This window comes from Python bivittatus, unplaced genomic scaffold (genome assembly GCF_059951505.1).
Source record: "Python bivittatus isolate LINGU-HERP-01145 unplaced genomic scaffold, Pbiv_v1 ctg000080_np1212, whole genome shotgun sequence".
NCBI lineage: Eukaryota > Metazoa > Chordata > Lepidosauria > Squamata > Pythonidae > Python > Python bivittatus.
Window position 1 is genome coordinate 36,889,526 of NW_028277035.1, and position 19,178 is coordinate 36,908,703.

The window sequence follows — 19,178 nt, forward strand, 5'->3', positions numbered from 1 at the left end:
CTTTATATAGACCCCCTTCTCTGGAGCCTGAGGGGCTAAAAGGAGAGGCGGCAGCCCATCACACTTGCCTTCTGACTGCGTAGGCAAATGAAAGTGTGTAAGGAATAATAGCATCATTGGCAATTACTGAGCAAAATACTGCAGCATCTCCTTTCAGCAACTGCAGTTTTTCAAAGGAGAGGATATTCTGGCAGCCTGGGGGTTGCTCGCATGTGAAAGGGTCAATCATCCACTTCAGCAGACAAGAGTGCTTCATTAGTTGGTTATTTTTTTATTTTGCAAAAGCATATAATTAAAATCATCATCTTAGTGAGTTATCAGGGATTATATATTCAGTATACATCATTAGCACACCACAGACTAGGATTTGGTATATAAACTTCAAGCCTATCATCATTAGAAGTATTTTTAAAGACTTCCTTTGCTTACCTAACTTGCTCACTAACAATTCTAAAGATTCTTCTGTTAAGGATGCTACTAAAGAAAGCACACACACAGACAGAGCTCTAATACTAAGCTGCTCTTGCAAAAATATGCTACCAATTCTACCTGGTTAGAGAGGCTGAGCTTTCTGGAAGTAATGATGTCTCCTTCCCTGTAAAGCGGTGTTCCCCATCGTGGTGTCTGCCAGATGTGTTAATTACAACTCCCAGAATCCCTAGACAGTATCATCCAGGATCATGCTGGCCTAGAGTTCTGGTGTGTAATTTCTGCATCTGGAGGGCACCGGTTCAGGAAAGTTGCTTTAGAGGGCATTATCTATTCATTCCTACAAATATGGTAAATGTAGGAAAGCATTTTGGAAAAATGGCATCTTTGCCATTTTTAAAATTCTCGTTTGATGGCAAGCAGAACCTATGAAACAGAAGATGTTGCGTTATTTCAGGCCCGTTGCTGTTGAAATATTTGCAGTGGATGACCTTCTCAACTGATTAACCACCGAAGCTTCTGGGGGAGTCTCGTGAACAGATGATACAGGGAAACATCTAACTTTCTTGCTCACTTGTTGAAGTCCTGGATAAGCACAGGTCACTTTTCTAAAAAGATAATTCTGCACTAAGCATTGTCAGCAGTAATATTTAATTAAGCCACTTTTCCCCCTTTCCTCCTTTCCCTTAAGAATAATGCTTAAGCTGATGACTTTAGAAGCGGTTGCTGCTACTGAAATTCAAGAAATCAACACCCAAGCAGAGCAAAACTAGAACAAGCTGAAGAAGAGAGTTTGGCTTTCTTAAGCTGATGCTGGCCGCCGCCTTTCACATTTTCTAAGGAGAAAGGAGAGGAAAAAAAAAGTGAATGGTAACCAGACTAGTTCCAGAAACAAAACTAGGATATGAGTCTAGCTTAGTCTCTTTAAAGTGGGAAAGTCCATGTCATATTTTCAAGATATAAACCAATCTTAAATGTTTTAATCATACCCTGTGCAGCATTCACCTAGCTATATACTGCCACAAACTCCTTTCACCCAGACCGTTTCCCCTGCAAGTTAATGGTGTTTTTCTAAACATTTTTTTTAAATGCACAGTTCTAAATATTTAAAATGCCTTTACAAGAAGTATGTTAAAATCATTTCAAGAAAGATGCTCATTTAGCTTTTATATCCATACATATGTTCTTCAGACAGACAGACTTTGACATCTAAATAACGTTTTTTTGTTCCAGCATACTGAGCATAAAGAGCTTGTATCAAGACATCTCCATGCCCTGCAGTCCAGTTGGACTTATGCATATAAAAGCATCATAAGCATGGGATCTGTGAAACCCACACATCTGGCAGTGTATTAGGCCATTTGAATGTAATCCAGATTTTTCTTCCCTTCAGAATAACATTTGAATTGCAATACTTCACTGCATGGTAGATATTTGTAGCTAATGTAAGAAATGAGTCACTACTACTAGCCTTGATAGCTCTATACCCGTGTTTCTCAACCTCAGCAACTTTAAGCTCTGTGGACTTCAACTCCCAGCATGACTGGCTGGGGAATTCTGGGAGTTGAAGTCCACACAGCTTAAAGTTGCTTAGGTTGAGGAACACTGCTCTACACTATCTTCAGAATCAGAGGTGGGTAGCATTGGCTGGGAAATGAGTATGATAAGGCGCTCTGAAGCTAATGCCCCATACAGCCCCCCTAGGCCAGCCCTGCCTAACCTGCTATCTCCAGATAGGTGGGATTTCAACCCAGTTCCTAGCCAGCAAGCCAAAGAGTGTGCAGATGGAAAGTGGGGGAACTGAACGTCCAGCCACCTAAAGTTGGGGAAGGCTGCCATAGCTATATGTGGCTAAGCATTTTGAGAAGCGGGATACTGCCCTAGATAGGCCTCTGATAAGATTAAACAGGGTTCTTAAGTCACCTGAAGTGGTCCATCAGTTTTGATCTCCGGAATATGTCACATTCTCAGGATCTAAAATGCCTATAGAGACAGAGAAAAATATTAGCACTTTCAAAGAGCTGAAAGATCTGTTTCTACATTTGAAAGAATTAATTAGCGCAACATTTTTTACCTCCTTGGTGAGGTTTTGTTGCAGGGTGGTGGTGAGTGGGGTGGAATGGAATATATATTTTATTGAAGAAATTTTTTACAGAATAAAAATACAAATTTAAAGAAGAAAAAGTAAAGTGATAAGTAAATAAGTAAGAAATACAGGAGAAAACATTGGAAAGAAAGGAAAAAAAGATATAAAGAAGTGGCTTCCAATCTTCTTTACAGCAGTTATAAATGCATTTATATTTTATCCTCTCTATATATATATAGTTATATCGTGGCTTCCTTCTTTCTATATTCTACCCTTTCTAATCCCATAAATCACAAGTTTTTTCCCCCATTTTCAGCAAAAAGCCCATAAAGGTTTCCAGTCACTGACAAATGTAGTTGTCTTTTCCCTAATCAAACAAGTCAATTTTGCCATCTCTGCAAATTTTGTCATCTTCACCAACCATTCCTCCATTGTGGGTATTTCAGAATCTCTATTCCTTCTCCGGGAACTGTCCAACTGACACGCCATTTAAAACTGAGAGAAAGCTATCCTGGCTTTGCAAAAAGCCACCTCATCTTCTAAAAGCAAAGCAGTTCCAATCCAAAAACCTGATCCATTAGTGAAGGAAAAGCAGCTTTCTTCTGAATAGGATGTACCTATAATCCTAGATTAGCTTGGCTACTAACCTACAGCACTTCCATTTGGTCTGGATTAAGCTGCCTTCTGGTTTGCAGCACCTATGTAAATCCTTGGGTGGGTTTGTGAGATTGTGTTTGTGCTATACAGAATGTATGATGGTGCAAGAAAAGGAAAGGACACTGCTTCTAATACATCAGTGGTTTCCATCCTGCCACCCCTTTGGCTCCATGTAGCTTCAGAGCTGGTGAGGACAGAGTGAGCTGATTATCTCCTAGGAACAGGCCATCAAGAGCTGCTGTGGCCTAACTGAATAAACCAGCTGACTCAACAGTGGCTATGGGCAACTCTCCCCCTCGATAGCACAAAGAAGCTCTTTACCAGCACATTCTGGACGTCCACGGATTTTAGAGCCCTCGATCATTGTGCCATTTTGGTAGACACACCAGCAATAGCCACTGCTGGCCCGGCACTGCCTAGGCAGATAGTCCCCCTTTTCATCACACTTGGCACAGAATCTTCCCGGATGGACACCCTTACCACACTCTTCTTGCTGGCACTTGGTTTTCACTTTAAAAAAAAAAAGGGAGAACCAAGGAAATTTAGCATTTAGAGCTGATTGCCAGCCACTTTCCATGTCCTTTCATGCACTTGTAAATCACAAGTTATGTCCCTTGCCTTCAGAAGAGAGCATAGGAAGATAAGAAGGAAGACGACCTTCAGATAGTCTTTAGTGCCAACTCCCCTCAGCCTCACCCACAAGGATAACAGCCAGGAATGATGGGAGTTGAATTTCAACAACATCTGAAGGGACACAGGTCCTCCAGTGCTGATGTAATTAAGCATGTGACCAATTTATATATTAAGCATAATTCAGAAATGAAGTGTTTCTTGGGATGTGACCCAACTACACTCCAGAAAACTAGCCTATTGGGGAGAGACATTCAGTACAGCTTGCCCCGGGGGGTGGGGTGGGGGGCTTTTGTATACGCAATACACATTAGAAGGGAAGGGGAACACCCAAGTCTATTGCCCCACACCTGAGCAGTTTGGAAGCGCCAAGCCAAGTTCTAACATATGGTTTGGCAGACAGTGTAGACTGCTCCTTAATCATCAAAACAGGTTGTTCCATTGTAGCTACACCAAGGGAAAGGGAAGGATATGGAAATAATGCTTTTTGTAACAATATGCCAGTTTAATTAGGACAGCTATTTCATCGGGATGGCTCCCAGGGAAACCATTTAGCCTAATGAGAGCAAATGCTAATGAATACTGTTTGATGGAGGTAGTATTAATATAAATTCTGCTAATGGGGGCTGCAGCTGATGGCTGCTGGGTGGCTAATTGATATGAAAATCTCAGCCATGGGGTTTGATCTCAAAAACTGCTGAAATCACAGAAGGAAGAATTCTTTTTAAACACAAGTTTGGTACCCAAGTTTGTTACTGAAAGTTTGCAGCCAACTTGACCTTCACTTTTGGAAGCGTTACTAAATCATTTACTGGGGGTTTTACTCAGGCTGCTGAAATGCCCGAGATGTTCCCTGGGGTTTTAAATTATACTGAAGTGGATCTTAATTTGCATCTCAGGCCTTCCTTCCTTCCTCACGGGTGCAACCTCTAGCTTGTCACTGAAGTATTAAATGAATCACTTATTGCCAGACATACGTGTGTGTGTGTGTGTACCCGCACGCGAGTGGACATTCTTCAACTTTGTGACTTTCAATGCTTTCTCTTTCTTCTCTTTCCTTCTAAACTATGGGCTCTACAGCATGAAAAGCTCGTCAACCACCAGGCTCAATAAGTTGGCAAGTACATTGTCTTTTTGCCCACTGCCTCTTCTTTGTAGAAAGACAAGAAGTTTCAGATACAATGGATTCCCAAGTCAAGCATCCTGCAGTAGCAAAACAATCAGTACTGCATAAATAGCTTGTTCCAAAAGTCATGCTAATTCTGCATTTGTTGATCCAGAAAGACCCCAAAAATGATGTCCAGTGTGTTGAAAGGCACGAAGCAAATCGGCCCCTTCAATGGGCAACAGGGAGCCCTGGCAAAGAAGAAGGGATGCAAAGGGAAAGCAGTGGCCTGGCTGCCGTTTTCACTTTATGATCCTTCTTGTTCTCTTGCTCACTAAGTCTACTACTGACATAGAGCATCACCTGACCCCTTGATAAATGTAGGCAACTAACGAAGATGAACACTTTCTTCCCATCTTAAGACGTCGGTCAATTTATACCAAGAGGGGCTTTAAATATTTTACAGAATGAGTTATACCCAAACTGCAATATTCCTTGGCACCATCCTCTAGGAATCCCCTGGAGATGTTGCTTTCAGAAATACGTTGTTGCAGGGCCAAAGCCAGGTGGTTTATTTTATGCAAAAAGGAACTGAAGGGCACAGAATAATGCATTAATATAACTCTACAGCTGGCAACTGTATTCAACTGTATGGTATTGAATTCAAGTGACATTGGCATTAAGAGTGAGTGGAGCAATACCCCTTGCCATCAATTAAAAACAAATTTGCATTTAGAAAAGACTTCTAGTGGGAGAGCATTGCCTTTGAGTGAGTGATCCGCCTTGGCTTGAATGAGAATGGACTCAGACTTTGATCTAGTTTCCACAAACTAGTCCATGCAGGAAGGGAGTTTTTTCTCCTCCCACTCTCCATCCCAGCTAATTCTGAGGATGGGAGGACCATGGAGAGCTGCAGCTCAAGAAGGAATCCATGAAAATGGCAAATTCCCCATTGTAAAAGAGCAAGAGTTCTATTTGCAAGATGGTCCCCTTGAATCCTTATACGGAACGTGGGGCTTCTCTATCAAAAATGGCAGTAACCACTGAGTTCTTCCCCCATGAACCCTGATAATACGTAGTTTCATTTCTGTTGTGCCCTGATGTCCTCACACTATGCATTTCCTTGACCTTGTCATTCAGTATTGCTGGTTGGACACACAGAAACAACTGCTGATGCTAAACTATGAATAAGTGAGGCTACATAGAATGGGATGGAGGAGAAAAATCTTATTCTGCATATACCTTAGTATTTAACGCCCCACACAGAGCTTTATAGCATCACAACACTTTAAACTGCCTTCTAGAATATTGTTGTTGTTCCTATTCATTTCCTACATCTCTTTATGGATGGTAAGCACAAATGGAATATGATATTTTGATCTGATCTGAATTGAATGGATTCATCCTTTGGCTCTGAGAATTTCCTTAGTTCATGCTTAAAAGTCGTTTCATTCCTACAAGTCTAGCATGCATACCCTTTTCTTCTGAGTTCTGTTTTTGGGCCATTTGGAAGATCAGCCACTTGTGCATCCAAGTTTCAAAATCCTGCAAAGAGACCAGGTATCATTACTGAAGATTAATTATATTAAATTAAGGCCACTATAGTTCTTCCCCTCCCTGTTAACCCCTTAGGGAACAATCCTTATCGCAGAGGGCTGTTGAAGATCCATAAAAGGCTGCAGATGTTTCTCATGTAAGTAGAAAAGAAGGTAGAAAGGCTTTTCTGGTGTGACTATACTTGACTCTCCCATAGATAATGGAAATCAGGATAAGGCAGTCCAAGGTCTTGATAAGAAAGTCAGAGACTCACAGGAGAGGGATGGGGATTCAGGAGAGAAAATTGGGGGCATCCAAAGAGGAGGAAGAGGACTCCAGGAATGGCAGACACTTACCTTCCAGTCATTATAAGTCATGCGGATCTTCAGTTGTCCCATATTTTCCAGGAAGTTGCTTTTTAATTCAGGAAATGTTCTGGTTGGGTTTTCTCGCTAAAGAAAGAAACACATTAACACAACAGATAAGGGCTGTTGTTCAAGAGCACCAAGGCCAGGTTCATATGCTGATTATTCATTGCATTTTGGCTTACTATGTGGCTAAGCCTTTACAGCTTGGTCAACAAACTATGTTTAATATATGGTTTCGGGTAATGCATTATCAGCCTCGTGGGGTAAATCAGATAGGAATCACAACCAGATGAGCTAATTCTACTTTATTGTAATGCTACATTGTCAGAATCTTGCAAATCTGAAAGTACAATTCTCTCCTCCCCCCCCCCCCCGAGTTTCCTTTACTGCCCAAGAAACTAGGGAAGGTCCCTCTGAGCCTCTTGCCCTGCCCACTATCCAGCTGCGGGCTATACTGTCTCTTATCTGACCATTCCCTTGGCAGTGTCTCTTTGCCCAGTCTCCCAAGGTCTTTCCCACATTCCATTGCAGGCATGAATCCACATGTCACACTAAACTATGATTTGTTTAACTATGGCTTATTGAGTAAATTGACTCTGGTTTATTCAATAAGCCATAGTTAAACACATCATAGTTTCATACAACATGTTTAGCCCAAACAAAGCCAACGTGTGTGATGACTTTGTACATTGTGTGAACCAGGTTGAAGACTAGGCTTAGTTTATCCATTATGAGCAACTTGGTTTCAGCAGTTTAATGAAGTGGGATGATAGTGTAAGATCAGCTAGACATGACTGCAGCAGCTCTATATGTTAGAACTGAGCCACCACTTCATTCTTCTGAATGGAGATTTAAACTAGAAAAGGAGTTGATGGGATAGATAGCTGGTATCCCACCCCATAGTTTTCCTCCCCCAGTTGCCTTCCTAAGCCTTCTTCCTGTGTAGAGAATAAGGAAGATGACCTTGATGGAGACATGCAGGAACCGTTACCTAGGCAAAAGGGGCTGAAACATTTTTTAAGTCCAGAAAGAGAGAACATTCTGAAGTGGCTCAGGCAGACACCTCCCTAATTCACTGAATTGTAAGAAGTGGGAGGAGGTCCAGCACAGACAGACTTGCAAGAGACTGTTATTGTAGCCAATCTCAACAAAAGTAGCTTTAGCCTTCCTGTGGAGTTGATTTCCTGGTCTGGTCTACCTAATGGGGCTGACAGCCTATCTCAGTAGGGTTCCAGATTTGCATGTCATTCTTATCAAGAGAAAAGCAGATAGGCCAAAGACGTTGTGAAAGCTGAGCATCAATTTCACTCATTTGGTACAACTAACATTTGAATAGCTTTGAATACATTGGTTGGGAAGTGGTGCTAAGACACACAGGTTGAACAAGAACGAAACTTGCAATAAAAAGTATGGCTCTCTTTGCACAGTTGATGTGAAAGCATGTAGCAAAGAGATCTCTGGCCAGGGTCCAAAGCAGTCACATGCCTGTGAAAGAACTGCACAGAGTTACTGCTGTGCTTTGTTGCTTGAAGAAACAAACTGCTGATCAACGTATCCAGTGCACACTGGTGCACCAAAAGTTCCCGTTTGAGGTGCTCTGGTTTCATAGGCAGCTTCTTTAGACCTTGGCAGAAACTACTGCTAGGTTCTGTAAGATTTACTAAAGAAGGCCCTTCCCACTCCCATTTTTCTTCTTTGAAGCCCTCCACAGATTGTATCTATCTGCAGTCAATGGTCATTGCTGATTCTCATATCTGGAAAGAACATTCATCAGTTGACTTCACTGCTTGAAAAGCAAAGGTAGATTAAGAAGACTTATAAAAGTAGCGATGACTCATATCTGATTCTAAAGGCAAATTTTCTGTGGAGAATGGCTTAATGGCTGAGGTTAGACGCCAGTCTGAATGGGTGGTCCATTAACTTTCTTTCTAACGTTCCCTTTCTCCCCCTTGCTCTCTTTTTCCTTGACACCCATCTTTCTCCCCCCTTCTTTTCTTCTTCCTTCTGTAGTAGGCTAGGACAAATGCTCTTTCTAGGGATCAGAATGGTTTTCTTACAAAGGGCTTTTGCAGTTAAGCTAAGGGACACAGGCCCCAGGGGTTCAGCCCAATCTATAGGATATGGTAGCACTGTAGCTAAAATTGATGTCCCATAGAGGCAACCTAGCCTGCCTTCTCCTTTTGAATCCCGGCTGCTCTCACGCTGCCACAATCATGCTAGAGATGGAGATGCCATCTGGCGCTGTTTCTCCTCCAGGCCAGTCCATTTGCTGACAACTTTGGCAGGCCTATTCGGAACACGGTTTACATGAAGGTGACATTGCTGGGGCCGCCTTACCTACTGTGTCCAGACTGCATGCTTCCCCCTGCCTAGTGCTGGGAAGATCGGCTCACGGAGGAAAAATATCCTCAAGAGGAGTCCGAATACAACTGCGGGAGACGCGTGCAGTCTGTGCCTTTTCCCTCTAGCTTCCAATGGCTGGAATGTCCACAGCCAAGATACAACGCCTTGTCACAAAGGCACAAACAACAGCACAGGGCTCTTACCAAGAGCATGCGTTTGACTTGATCCTCGGTGCTATTAGTCAGTTGGCTTTCCATCTTCAAAAACTGCAGGAATGAAAATAGGGATTTACCGCATGAAAGGAGAAAACTAGGAGGAGCCCCCCTTTCCCTGGAATTACAGTAGGTAATGGCAGGGACATCTTGTGATCATAAGGGCATATATCCACTGCAGGCTTGCTTAGGACTACCTTCCCCAGCCTGGTAACCTCCAGAGGTGTTGGCCTTCAACTCCCATAATCCTCCAGCAAGCTGCACTGAAAGGAGTTTATGGGAAATGGTGTCCAACATATCTGGAAAATGACTGGCTGGGAAAGGCTGCCTTAGAAATTGCTGAGAAATGTAGCTTTGCGAGGCCTAGGTTTCTCCAATCAAATGTTGTCAGCGCCCATAGCAGCCTACAGTTGCCAGGATTCACCATGATATATAGACATAAAATAAATATGAGGGTATATATGTCAGGATAATAGCTTTTACAAATCAGTTTGGACTCACATATTTCCAAAATGAATTGATTTTCATCTCAGCTATATCATTAGCACTGAAGCACACAGCATCTAATGCACAAATCAGCGAGATAAAAGTTGCCTCTTTCATTTGCTCCAAGTGAGAATCTGACACTGAATATCCTCTTCTTTTGATCTCTTTCTTTTTCCCATTATTATCTACAACTTGGATACCCAGAGAGCCAATTTGGGATAGTGGTTAAAGTTGTTGTTGTTGTTGTTTAGTCATTAAGTCGTGTCCGACTCTTCGTGACCCCATGAACCACACTGCGCCAGGCCTTCCTGTCCTTCACTGCCTCCCTGAGTTTGCTCAGTTTCATGCTCATTGCTTCAGTGATGCTATCTAACCATCTCATCCTCTGTCGTCCTCTTCTCCTTTTGCCTTCAATCTTTCCCAGCATCAGGGTCTTTTCCAAAGAGTCCTCTCTTCGCATTAGGTGACCAAAGTATCTGAGCTTGAGTGGTTAAAGACACTGGGCAAAAAACTGGGAGATCATGAGTTCTAGTCCTGCCTTAGGCATGAAGCCAGCTGGGTGACTTTGGCCCAGTCCCTCTCTCTCAGGCCTAGGAAGCAGGCAAGGGCACTTCTGAAAAACCTTGCCAAGAAAAATGCAGGGACATTTCCAGGAAGTGGCCAGGAGTCAAGACTGGCTCAAAGGCACGCACACACTGGATACCCAGTCTGCATCTGCAGACACCAGTATGCCTATAAAAATGTACTTGATAGGGATGACAACCCAGTGATTTGTTCTGTAGTGTGCTCAATTGCCTACAAAAAGATAGAGGTAAGCTGAGCACTGTAGAGTGTCTTGGAAAGCTGAGGAGCGGGTGGGTGGTACAAAGTAAGCACCAATTTATGGTCTAGATCCATTCCATGAATTAGAGCTTCCATCTAAGGACTCCTAAACAAATTGGGGCCTCTGGCATCACTCTCTGATCACTTCTGCAAGGCAGCTTTTCTCTGAGCTGCCTTCCTCCATATGTATCAGACTACAACTCCCAGAATTCCTAGCCAGCATCTTTTCATATGGTGATACAGAATAAATTCATGGAACAAAATACGAAAGATCTGAACAGATTCAATCTTGGCACTTCACTGTACTGGTTAACAGATCAAAGAATCTGGTAACACTTTAAAGATTTTGTGGACTAGGTGGTTCACCTACACAAAACTTACTAGTGTCTATGTTGCTGCCTAGTTTATTCTAACATCCGCTTTGACAAATATTTATCATTATTACCATATCCATTGATTACCACTTAAATGAGATGTAAGATCTTTAGATCATGAAAGAAGAGTGAGTAGGACATTTTAGAGAGGCAAAGAAAGGGCAAGTATAAGGTTGTCAAGTTGCAAACAAAGGAATGACGCTTTCGGAAATGGGGTCAACTTGAAAGCTGAAAATCAGAAGGATCCAAGATGGAGATAACAGAAAGACGGAAACCTCTGTGCAAGAGCTTGTTGTATGTTAACTGAAGTATTTTCTTAATACTTTCTTTCTGTAAAGTTACAGAAGACTAGTGATATGAAGAGTAGTGCCACGAGACCTTTGGAAAACTAAGCGGACTGACACCAGGAAAGACATTGGAGGCCACAAGTGCATTGTCAGAGGTCTGAGCTCTGAAAAAGTCCATGATATCCTGAAGGAAGACATCTTCTGCTGTACAAAGGATTGTGTGTGAATATCAGTAATGGACATTATTAATAAAATAATAACCTCTTCAATAAAATTGAGTTCTGCTAATTTGAGGTGTTGGTCTCATGCTTGGCTTGTTCAATATCCCTCACTAACAATCCTGCATTACAGGATTCACTCTGGCCTGTGAGGGAGGGAGGAGGCCATTTAAACATAATTGTGCCTCACTTTGTGTGCAACAATTCTAAACAGAATTGTGTGTAAAATTCTAAGCAATTCTAAATTGTGTGTAACAGTTCTAACCATGATCCATGAAAGTTTGTACAAATATAAATGTGTTGTCTTGGCAGCACCGCAAGACCCATGGTTGAATTGCTGTAAAAGGTGAACTTTTATAACTAGTCAGTTTTTCAGAATTTGCAGAACTGCCTACTGAACTAGCTCAGGATGATAGGAGCCCAACATACATGGACAACTTTAAGCCATGGAAGGGAGCAGTTGCCTTCACTTTGTGTCTTATTTACCTCTGGTTCATTCAGGGCCAAAGGCATCACGTTGGCTATTGCCATCTTTGGGCTTGACTTCACATCTGTAGGAAGAAAGAGATTCGTAACATACATACAGAAAGATACAAGCATGAGATCATTCACAAGGGCCTTCTTCTCTTATAGCTGCATCAAACCAGGGACATAAGGCATTATTTTGCACTTGAGTCCCTGGCTATAATCCAGACAAACTTCTGAAGCATGACAAGGACATATGCTTACATTGTGCCTGTGCTTGTGCCCAGTAGATATTTTGGCTTGTCTTCTTTGAATAGGAAACCCCGTCCCTCGTACTCAACTGCAAATTACTTTCAAACTCCCTTTCCCTATTGGATAGCTTTTTCAAGCAGGATTAAATAAAGAGGCTGTGACTAGCCTGTGCAACTGCAAACAAGATGCCACAAGTAAACCTTGTCTAAGGGCCGTCCATCGTCTTTATGCTCTGCATTTGAAAGTGAAAGTAAAAGGGTGGGTGGGTGACTAACTTTTAGAGATGCTGCTGGTCAGCGAGTCCAACTTCAGTTGCTGAGTGCTCTTGGTCAGTTTGGAGATCTGGTTGTCATGTTGATACACAAAGTAGACAGTCACAGCCTGGCCAGCAAGGAGCAAGACCCCCAGGAGAGAAAAGACAGTGTAGGCAGTTCCCCGGCTGCATGAAGCTCTGCCAAAAACAAGAGGTGCGTGTCAGCACTCACCCAGTCACCCTAACGTCTGTCCCTCCCTCTCTAACCCTGATGTCCTGTACGGAGACATCTGCATCTAAGTAGTGATGAATGTGAATCTGCACGATTCACACATTGCTCAGATATTGCATTTCTCAAGAGTGACCAAGTTAGTAGAGACAGCAAGAAGTCTCTGTGATCCACTCTTTTGTGATTTCATTAGAATTAGAAAGAACTATAAAGAAAGAGAAAATGAAGTCATTAATCTCTTTTTTTTTTTCTTACACCAAAGGATTATTTTCCTCATGGAACATGCCAAACTTACACTTGGCATAGCATAGAGGCACTTATGTATACTCCACCAGCACTCTCCTGAGGAAACAGTGCAGGGAATTGAAACTGGGAAAGGGGGGCAGAAGAGAAAAAAGTTCATCCCCCACAGCTGCTCCTTAAAAAAGAAAAAAAGGGGGGGGGGAGATTTCCTCCTCGACCTCCTGGTATCTTAACAAGCAGTTTTAAAGCCTTAGAATTCCTGATATGGTTATGGTTGATTTCTCAAAAGAAGTTAGTAAATGGCCAGTAACATAAATATCTCATTACAATGGACAACTTGACAATTGCTATCGATCATTCTTAAAATAGAGGTAGGAAACTCATGGCCCAAGAACCAGAAAAGGGCCCCCCAATTTTTTTTCTCTCTCTCTTTTGCACCCCCCACCCCTTCTAAGATGAATGGTGTGGTTTTCTACATACAACACACACCATAGCGGATACCCTAGAATAGGCTTGACACAGTGAAAAGAAAACTATATTTGGCCAATTTTTTTAAAAAAAATCCCCCACCAAATTATAGAAAATCCCCACCTTCCCCATTATCTATCTCACCCCTCCCAGCAACTCACAAAATAATGTGGTCCAAAAACAATCTGGGGAAACTCCCAATAGACTTTTACTTGATCCATTAATGGCAGTACAGTATTTGTTGCTTGGAAAATAGAAGTTGAAAGTGAAAGAGAAGAAATATTCTCCTGCGCAACGTGTAACAAATCAAGGATTTTGTACTGGCCTGTTTCTCTTGTAACTGGCATAGTAAATTAATACTTTATGACTGTTCCAGGAAGGTCTGCAGGGTGTGGTCAAAAAAATCAAGATGTGTGACATATAAAAAACTGGTGGAGCTTTGAACAATCAGTGTCCTTATACATTCACTTATTATAGAGGCAGCTGCAGGATGCAGATGAAGAAAGCAACCGTTTGGAAGGAAAAGGCCCCATTCTTTCTAAATCAGTGTTTCTTAACCTCAACAACTTTAAGAGGGCAGGACTTCAACTCCCAGAATTCCCCAGCCAGCCATGCTGGCTGGGGAATTCTGGGAGTTGAAGTCCAGCCCTCTTAAAGTTGCTGAGGTTGAGAAACACTGTTCTAAATGATGGATAGGTCAGACCAGGGCCCCTCAACCTCAGCAACTTTAACATGGGTGGACTTCAACTCCCAGAATTCCATGGCTGGCTGGGGAATTCTGGGAGTTGAAGTCCACTCATGTTAAAGTTGCTGAGGTTAAGGGACCCTGTGTCAGACAACACCTAGAAGAGGCTCTTCCATGTGCCAAGTTGGATATGCGGGTATTTAGAAAAGCAACCAAGAAGAACTTTCAGTGTAAGGCTTCCTTCAGCTGTATACAGAATTAGCTTGTTAGTTTAATCTTGTCAAATACTATGTCTGCTTGCTGCTGGCTATGTCTTCTCCAGACCATTCTGGAAAAGAGGCTAAAAGATACTTGAAATACATAGACTGACTGAGAGACAGACATGAGAAATAGGGGACATTCTTACTGGTGGGTTAAAAAATTCCACTTGTGATCTAAATAATTATCATAAAACCACACGGTCTGATTGTTCAAGACTTATTTCTGTTCTATCAGTAAGTTTTAAAAGGTGAGAAAGTCCTCAGTTGACGACATTCCAGTGGACTGCCTCAATGCACTTTTCTTAGTAGCATTTCAGATGTGGTTCGCTTTCTTCCAGAATGTTCTTTCAACTTCTTAAACTAGTCAATGGCCCTAGGAGCCACAGGCAGTTCCCCCATTTAAGTACCACCCAGGATAGACCCTTTTAGCTTCTGAGATCACACAAGGTTGGATAGAAGTTGCCACTCACTGAGTGACCCTGGATATTCTGGGCAGTCTTCCATTTTGATCCAAAAGCAGAGTGTTGCCTTAAAAAAACCCTGTAGGGTTTAGCATTTTAGCTGCAAGTTATACCAGTGTGCACTCAACAGGAGCTAGAAAGGGCACTCATAATTGAAGCATAGGTGAGAGGTTTTTGAACACATTTCACCCTTGCAACATCTAATCATCTTGAATCTATTAAATAATTGGCTTTGATGATTGGCTTGACTTATAGTGTCTGTTGCCAGCTTTATGGCAGTGTAATTCCCTGAAATGGTCTCTGCTAATAAGAATTATTTTTCACCATATAAAAGTAAAACTTTACAGAATCTGATGACAGAAGTTACAACTTTTGGCACACTAAAAAAATATAAATGTGATGTGGGAATATGGGAATCCAGATTCAAATTTCCACTGATTTTTCAGGACTGTTATGAAAGTAATATAGTAGAATTTTAGCTTCTCTTAAAGAAATGGTAGGATGCTCATGCAATGAATTTTGGGGAGCAAAAATGAAGACAATATTATCCTTTAAAAAAAGAAAACTTATTAAGTAGTCCTTTAGGGCAGAATAAAAAATGATGAAAAGTAAACAGGGTAATTGGTGGCTACAAATAGATTTTAAAAAATGAAGAGAATTTTAATGCAACAAAACAAGTAAACATTTTTATTTTTACTACTTAGATATCTCCTAGCTGGGAAAGAAGATTAGATAGATGAGGAGGAGGAGGAGTATGTGTGTGTGTGTGTGTGTGTGAGAGAGAGAGAGAGAGAGAGAGAGAGAGAAAGAGAGAGAGAAATGATAGCGATATTGTTGAGCTATATTTCCAAAGAGAGAGAGAGAGAGAGAGAGAGAGAGAGAAATGATAGCGATATTGTTGAGCTATATTTCCAAAGCACCATTATAAAGCAAAATTGGAAATGGTGGGGTACTGGAGGAAACCAGCCTGTAATTCTTTGCCAGTAATAAAAAAAAATAGCTCCAGTATTTATTTAGTTTTAGCACATAACTTAATATATTATTGAACTGATGACACATATGGTCATTTCCTTACAACCTGACAGGTTTTCTTAAGAAAGTCCCAACTTTTCTGGCAAGACTGAGAGAGGTGCTATAGATTGATTGTGCTAATGAAGCAAGCCAGGCATGAAAAGATTCAGGGTTAAGACATATACATACACTTGAATAAGGTTTATAATCTTGTGCTATGCCAAAATATGGTTGGTTTATTTGAGGCTCAGCCATTGTGATTTATAAAACATAGTTTATGACTTGTCATGAATGTAAAGCCAGACAATTATAGCTTATTCAACAAATCACAGTTTAACATGAAAATAAAAAGAATAATCTAAGCAATGCAATCCTATCCATGTTTACTCACAGGACCTTATGGATACAAATGGGTTTATTTCCATGCAAATGTTCATAATATTACAGCTTTTGTACTTCCCATGACTCCTCTTCTTCTGTTTCAAAAGTCCAGGTAAACCATACCATGACTTTCACCACCTGATGCCCTCCAGCTGGGATGGGCTATCTCCCATTCAGCCCAACCACCTGCATGTGAGATGGGATGCTGGGAATTGTAAACCAACCCATGTGGAGAGCACCATGCTGTGAAAGACTGCCACCGCCCTTTGGCCCATGCATTTGAGGGTCTACTTAAATGCCCGTCTTAATTCCTTCTTATATCAGCACAGATGCTTCCAGACCTGTTGGAACTTTTGCAGGAGAACCACACAATTACCACCTCTCTCACCCACATCAAATGTCGCCTATTTTTCAATATGGTGGGGGGTGCAATGCACAGAACTGAAAGCTCAAAACCGGCACAAGGAAATAAAGGAGTGGCAACTACAAATACCGTGCTTGTTGTCCTGCAGAACCAGGCTGTGGGAGAAGAATATGATGGTCGTCCTCCATGGTCTTAGTTGTCTCAGGAGCTGAGTTCTGGCAACGTGCTTGATGGCTGTGAAGTGGGAACTTTTTGAAACCTTCTACTTGAAAGGCAAATAAGGGAAGTGAAAATTGAAAGACCTAAGTAACTGGAAATACCCTTCAATACTCTGCCCACACTATTATCATGAAGGAACCTAACTGGGCAATTTTATTCCAGATTTAATTTCTAAGAGATGTCATTGGGTACTCAAATGACATCACCTGTTGGCAGGCAGCGCATGGCTGTTCTTTGTTTCATCGCACAGTTAGCGTGCAGTAGCTTTCTCAAACCAGCCTTTATCATAGTTAAATAACATTGTTCCCAGTAGCATTATTCTTTAATGAAGTAGCTACAAAGAATCATGAGCTGTTAGGGAGCTCAGTAGAGATGCCTATCCATTCGTCTAAATACAGGTCAAATAACAGACTGAATAGATTGTAGTTCATTTGCAGCAATTCAGAACTTTGCTCATGCTGATTTTGCCTCCCTGCTCCAGATACTTTGTCTCTCTCCATACTCAAAATTGTTTCTCTTACTGGGAGTACTTTTGCATGTGTTTCTTTAATGAGTGACAATTGACAGGAATCTAGCATCAAGTTCAGGATCCATCCCCTCCCTCAGTGAGAATAGTTTTGTAGGGAAAATTCTCAATAGAAACTTCAGCTCCAGAACAGGATCTGGAATTCTGAACTTTTGAGAGTCTTATCCTTAACTAGTTCTTGCTGGAAAATGATTGCAGGTAATTTCCAGTTTAGTTTGCACACAACAAATTCCTGGTCAATTCCTATATCCACATCAGAGCAAGAATATGCCACTTAGTTCAGCTTATGTGTTTGTATTTGTATTTGTATCTGTATCATTTTATTGTTTATTTATTATCAGGAAACATCAAAATATTAACTGGCAAAAACAGAATAAAGGGCAGGCAAAAGCAGGAAGAAAGATATTAACAGGCAAGAATTTACATTATCTATCTATCAAAAGGGCTCTGAATTTTCCAGAGCCACTGAAACAATACTGTGGGTAATTAGCAAGGATGTCCAAGCCTTTGGTTATTCCAGCTGTAACCCTTTCTTGTACATAATGGCAGAGGAATAGAGATGGGAAGGAGGATAGTAAGTGATAAAATCCTCCTCCAATCTGCACTGTGAATGAAACAATTTTCTGGATTGGGATAATGCAGTGGTTCTCAACCTGAGGCTAAGAAACACTGGGATCATAGGATAATATTACCCAACAGTTCTTACCTTACCAATGCTAAAACAAATAGCAGTGTGGCTGTCGTTTCATTAATTTTAAAATACATTTTTGAGCTAGATCAGAAGCACAGTTATAATGCAGTCATTTTATTCAGTGGCTTATATTAGGCACAAATTTAAATTTAGGCTATAATTTTCAATAGACTAAAATACAAAGAGATGTTCTGAGAATCTGGATGGTTTCCTAATCTGTAATATCACATTACAAGATAAAATCCAGCATCACAGTAGACTTTGCTGATCAATTGTGCTTTCAACTCATCTTTTCTCCTTTGAAGCCCTTTTCCATCTAAGATCTGCTTTACGGTGGTCCTAATCCTCAGCAGCAGGTTTTAAGGTCACATAGACTATCACCCGCTGCTGAGAACAACCTACAGAATTCAGCATCACAAATCATAGAAGTGTAATATATTCCCCCCCCAAGACATATGTATCCTTTCATACTCTTATAATGATTTAAATAAACCTAGTCTTTTGACTGTTTTTCCAAATAGCTAGTAGACCTAGTTTAACTTATGCTACCTTAGTCATTTTTCTTTAAAATATGCTAGGGAATACTTTCCCATTGGCCACCTGATCAGCACACTCAGCTGAGAGCTGAGAACAGATTATGAGTTTCCCCTACTAAAAGGATCAGAAAAATCAGCTGGTTACTGGGAAAGAGTGGGACAGAGGAGATGGGCACATACTGTCATGGCTTGGTCTACACATACCTGCCACACCCATCATAGCAAGCTGCTCAGCCCTTTGTGCCAAAAGATTTTCCACCAATGCTCAGCTTTGAAGAAGTCCTGGGGGTGATTGATGGGCTGCTTCTGAGCAAAATGGGAGTTATTAAGAGTAACCTATCACAGGACATAATATAAACTTCACAAATGTGGGTCTCTTCCATCCAGTCCTTAAAAAGGCAAGTCTCCAAGTCAAATATATTTCCCAGTGACCTCATGGAAATATCCATCTAGTTTTCTCATTAAGAACATGGAAATAGTTTCACACTGCCTTCTTCCTGGTCTGTTTCACAGGGCTGGGATTCACTGATGGTCTCTCATCCAAATACTAACTAGGTCCAACCCAGCTTTTTTGAGATTAG

The 19,178-nt window shown here is 41.4% G+C and overlaps 1 protein-coding gene across 1 annotated transcript; it reads right to left on the minus strand.

Annotated features, from left to right (window-relative positions):
* Positions 1-248: 248 nt before the first annotated feature.
* On the minus strand, positions 249-16,917 carry CD74 (CD74 molecule). The gene is made up of 9 exons (XM_007432786.4): positions 16,755-16,917; positions 12,546-12,721; positions 12,040-12,104; positions 9,358-9,420; positions 6,800-6,895; positions 6,383-6,452; positions 3,494-3,682; positions 2,353-2,412; positions 249-1,265 (listed from the first exon to the last, which is right to left on the minus strand). Exons 1-8 carry the CDS (start codon positions 16,811-16,813, stop codon positions 2,366-2,368), a joined length of 765 nt encoding a protein of 254 aa, XP_007432848.1. The 5' UTR covers positions 16,814-16,917; the 3' UTR covers positions 249-1,265; positions 2,353-2,365.
* Between the last annotated feature and the right edge of the window lie 2,261 nt (positions 16,918-19,178).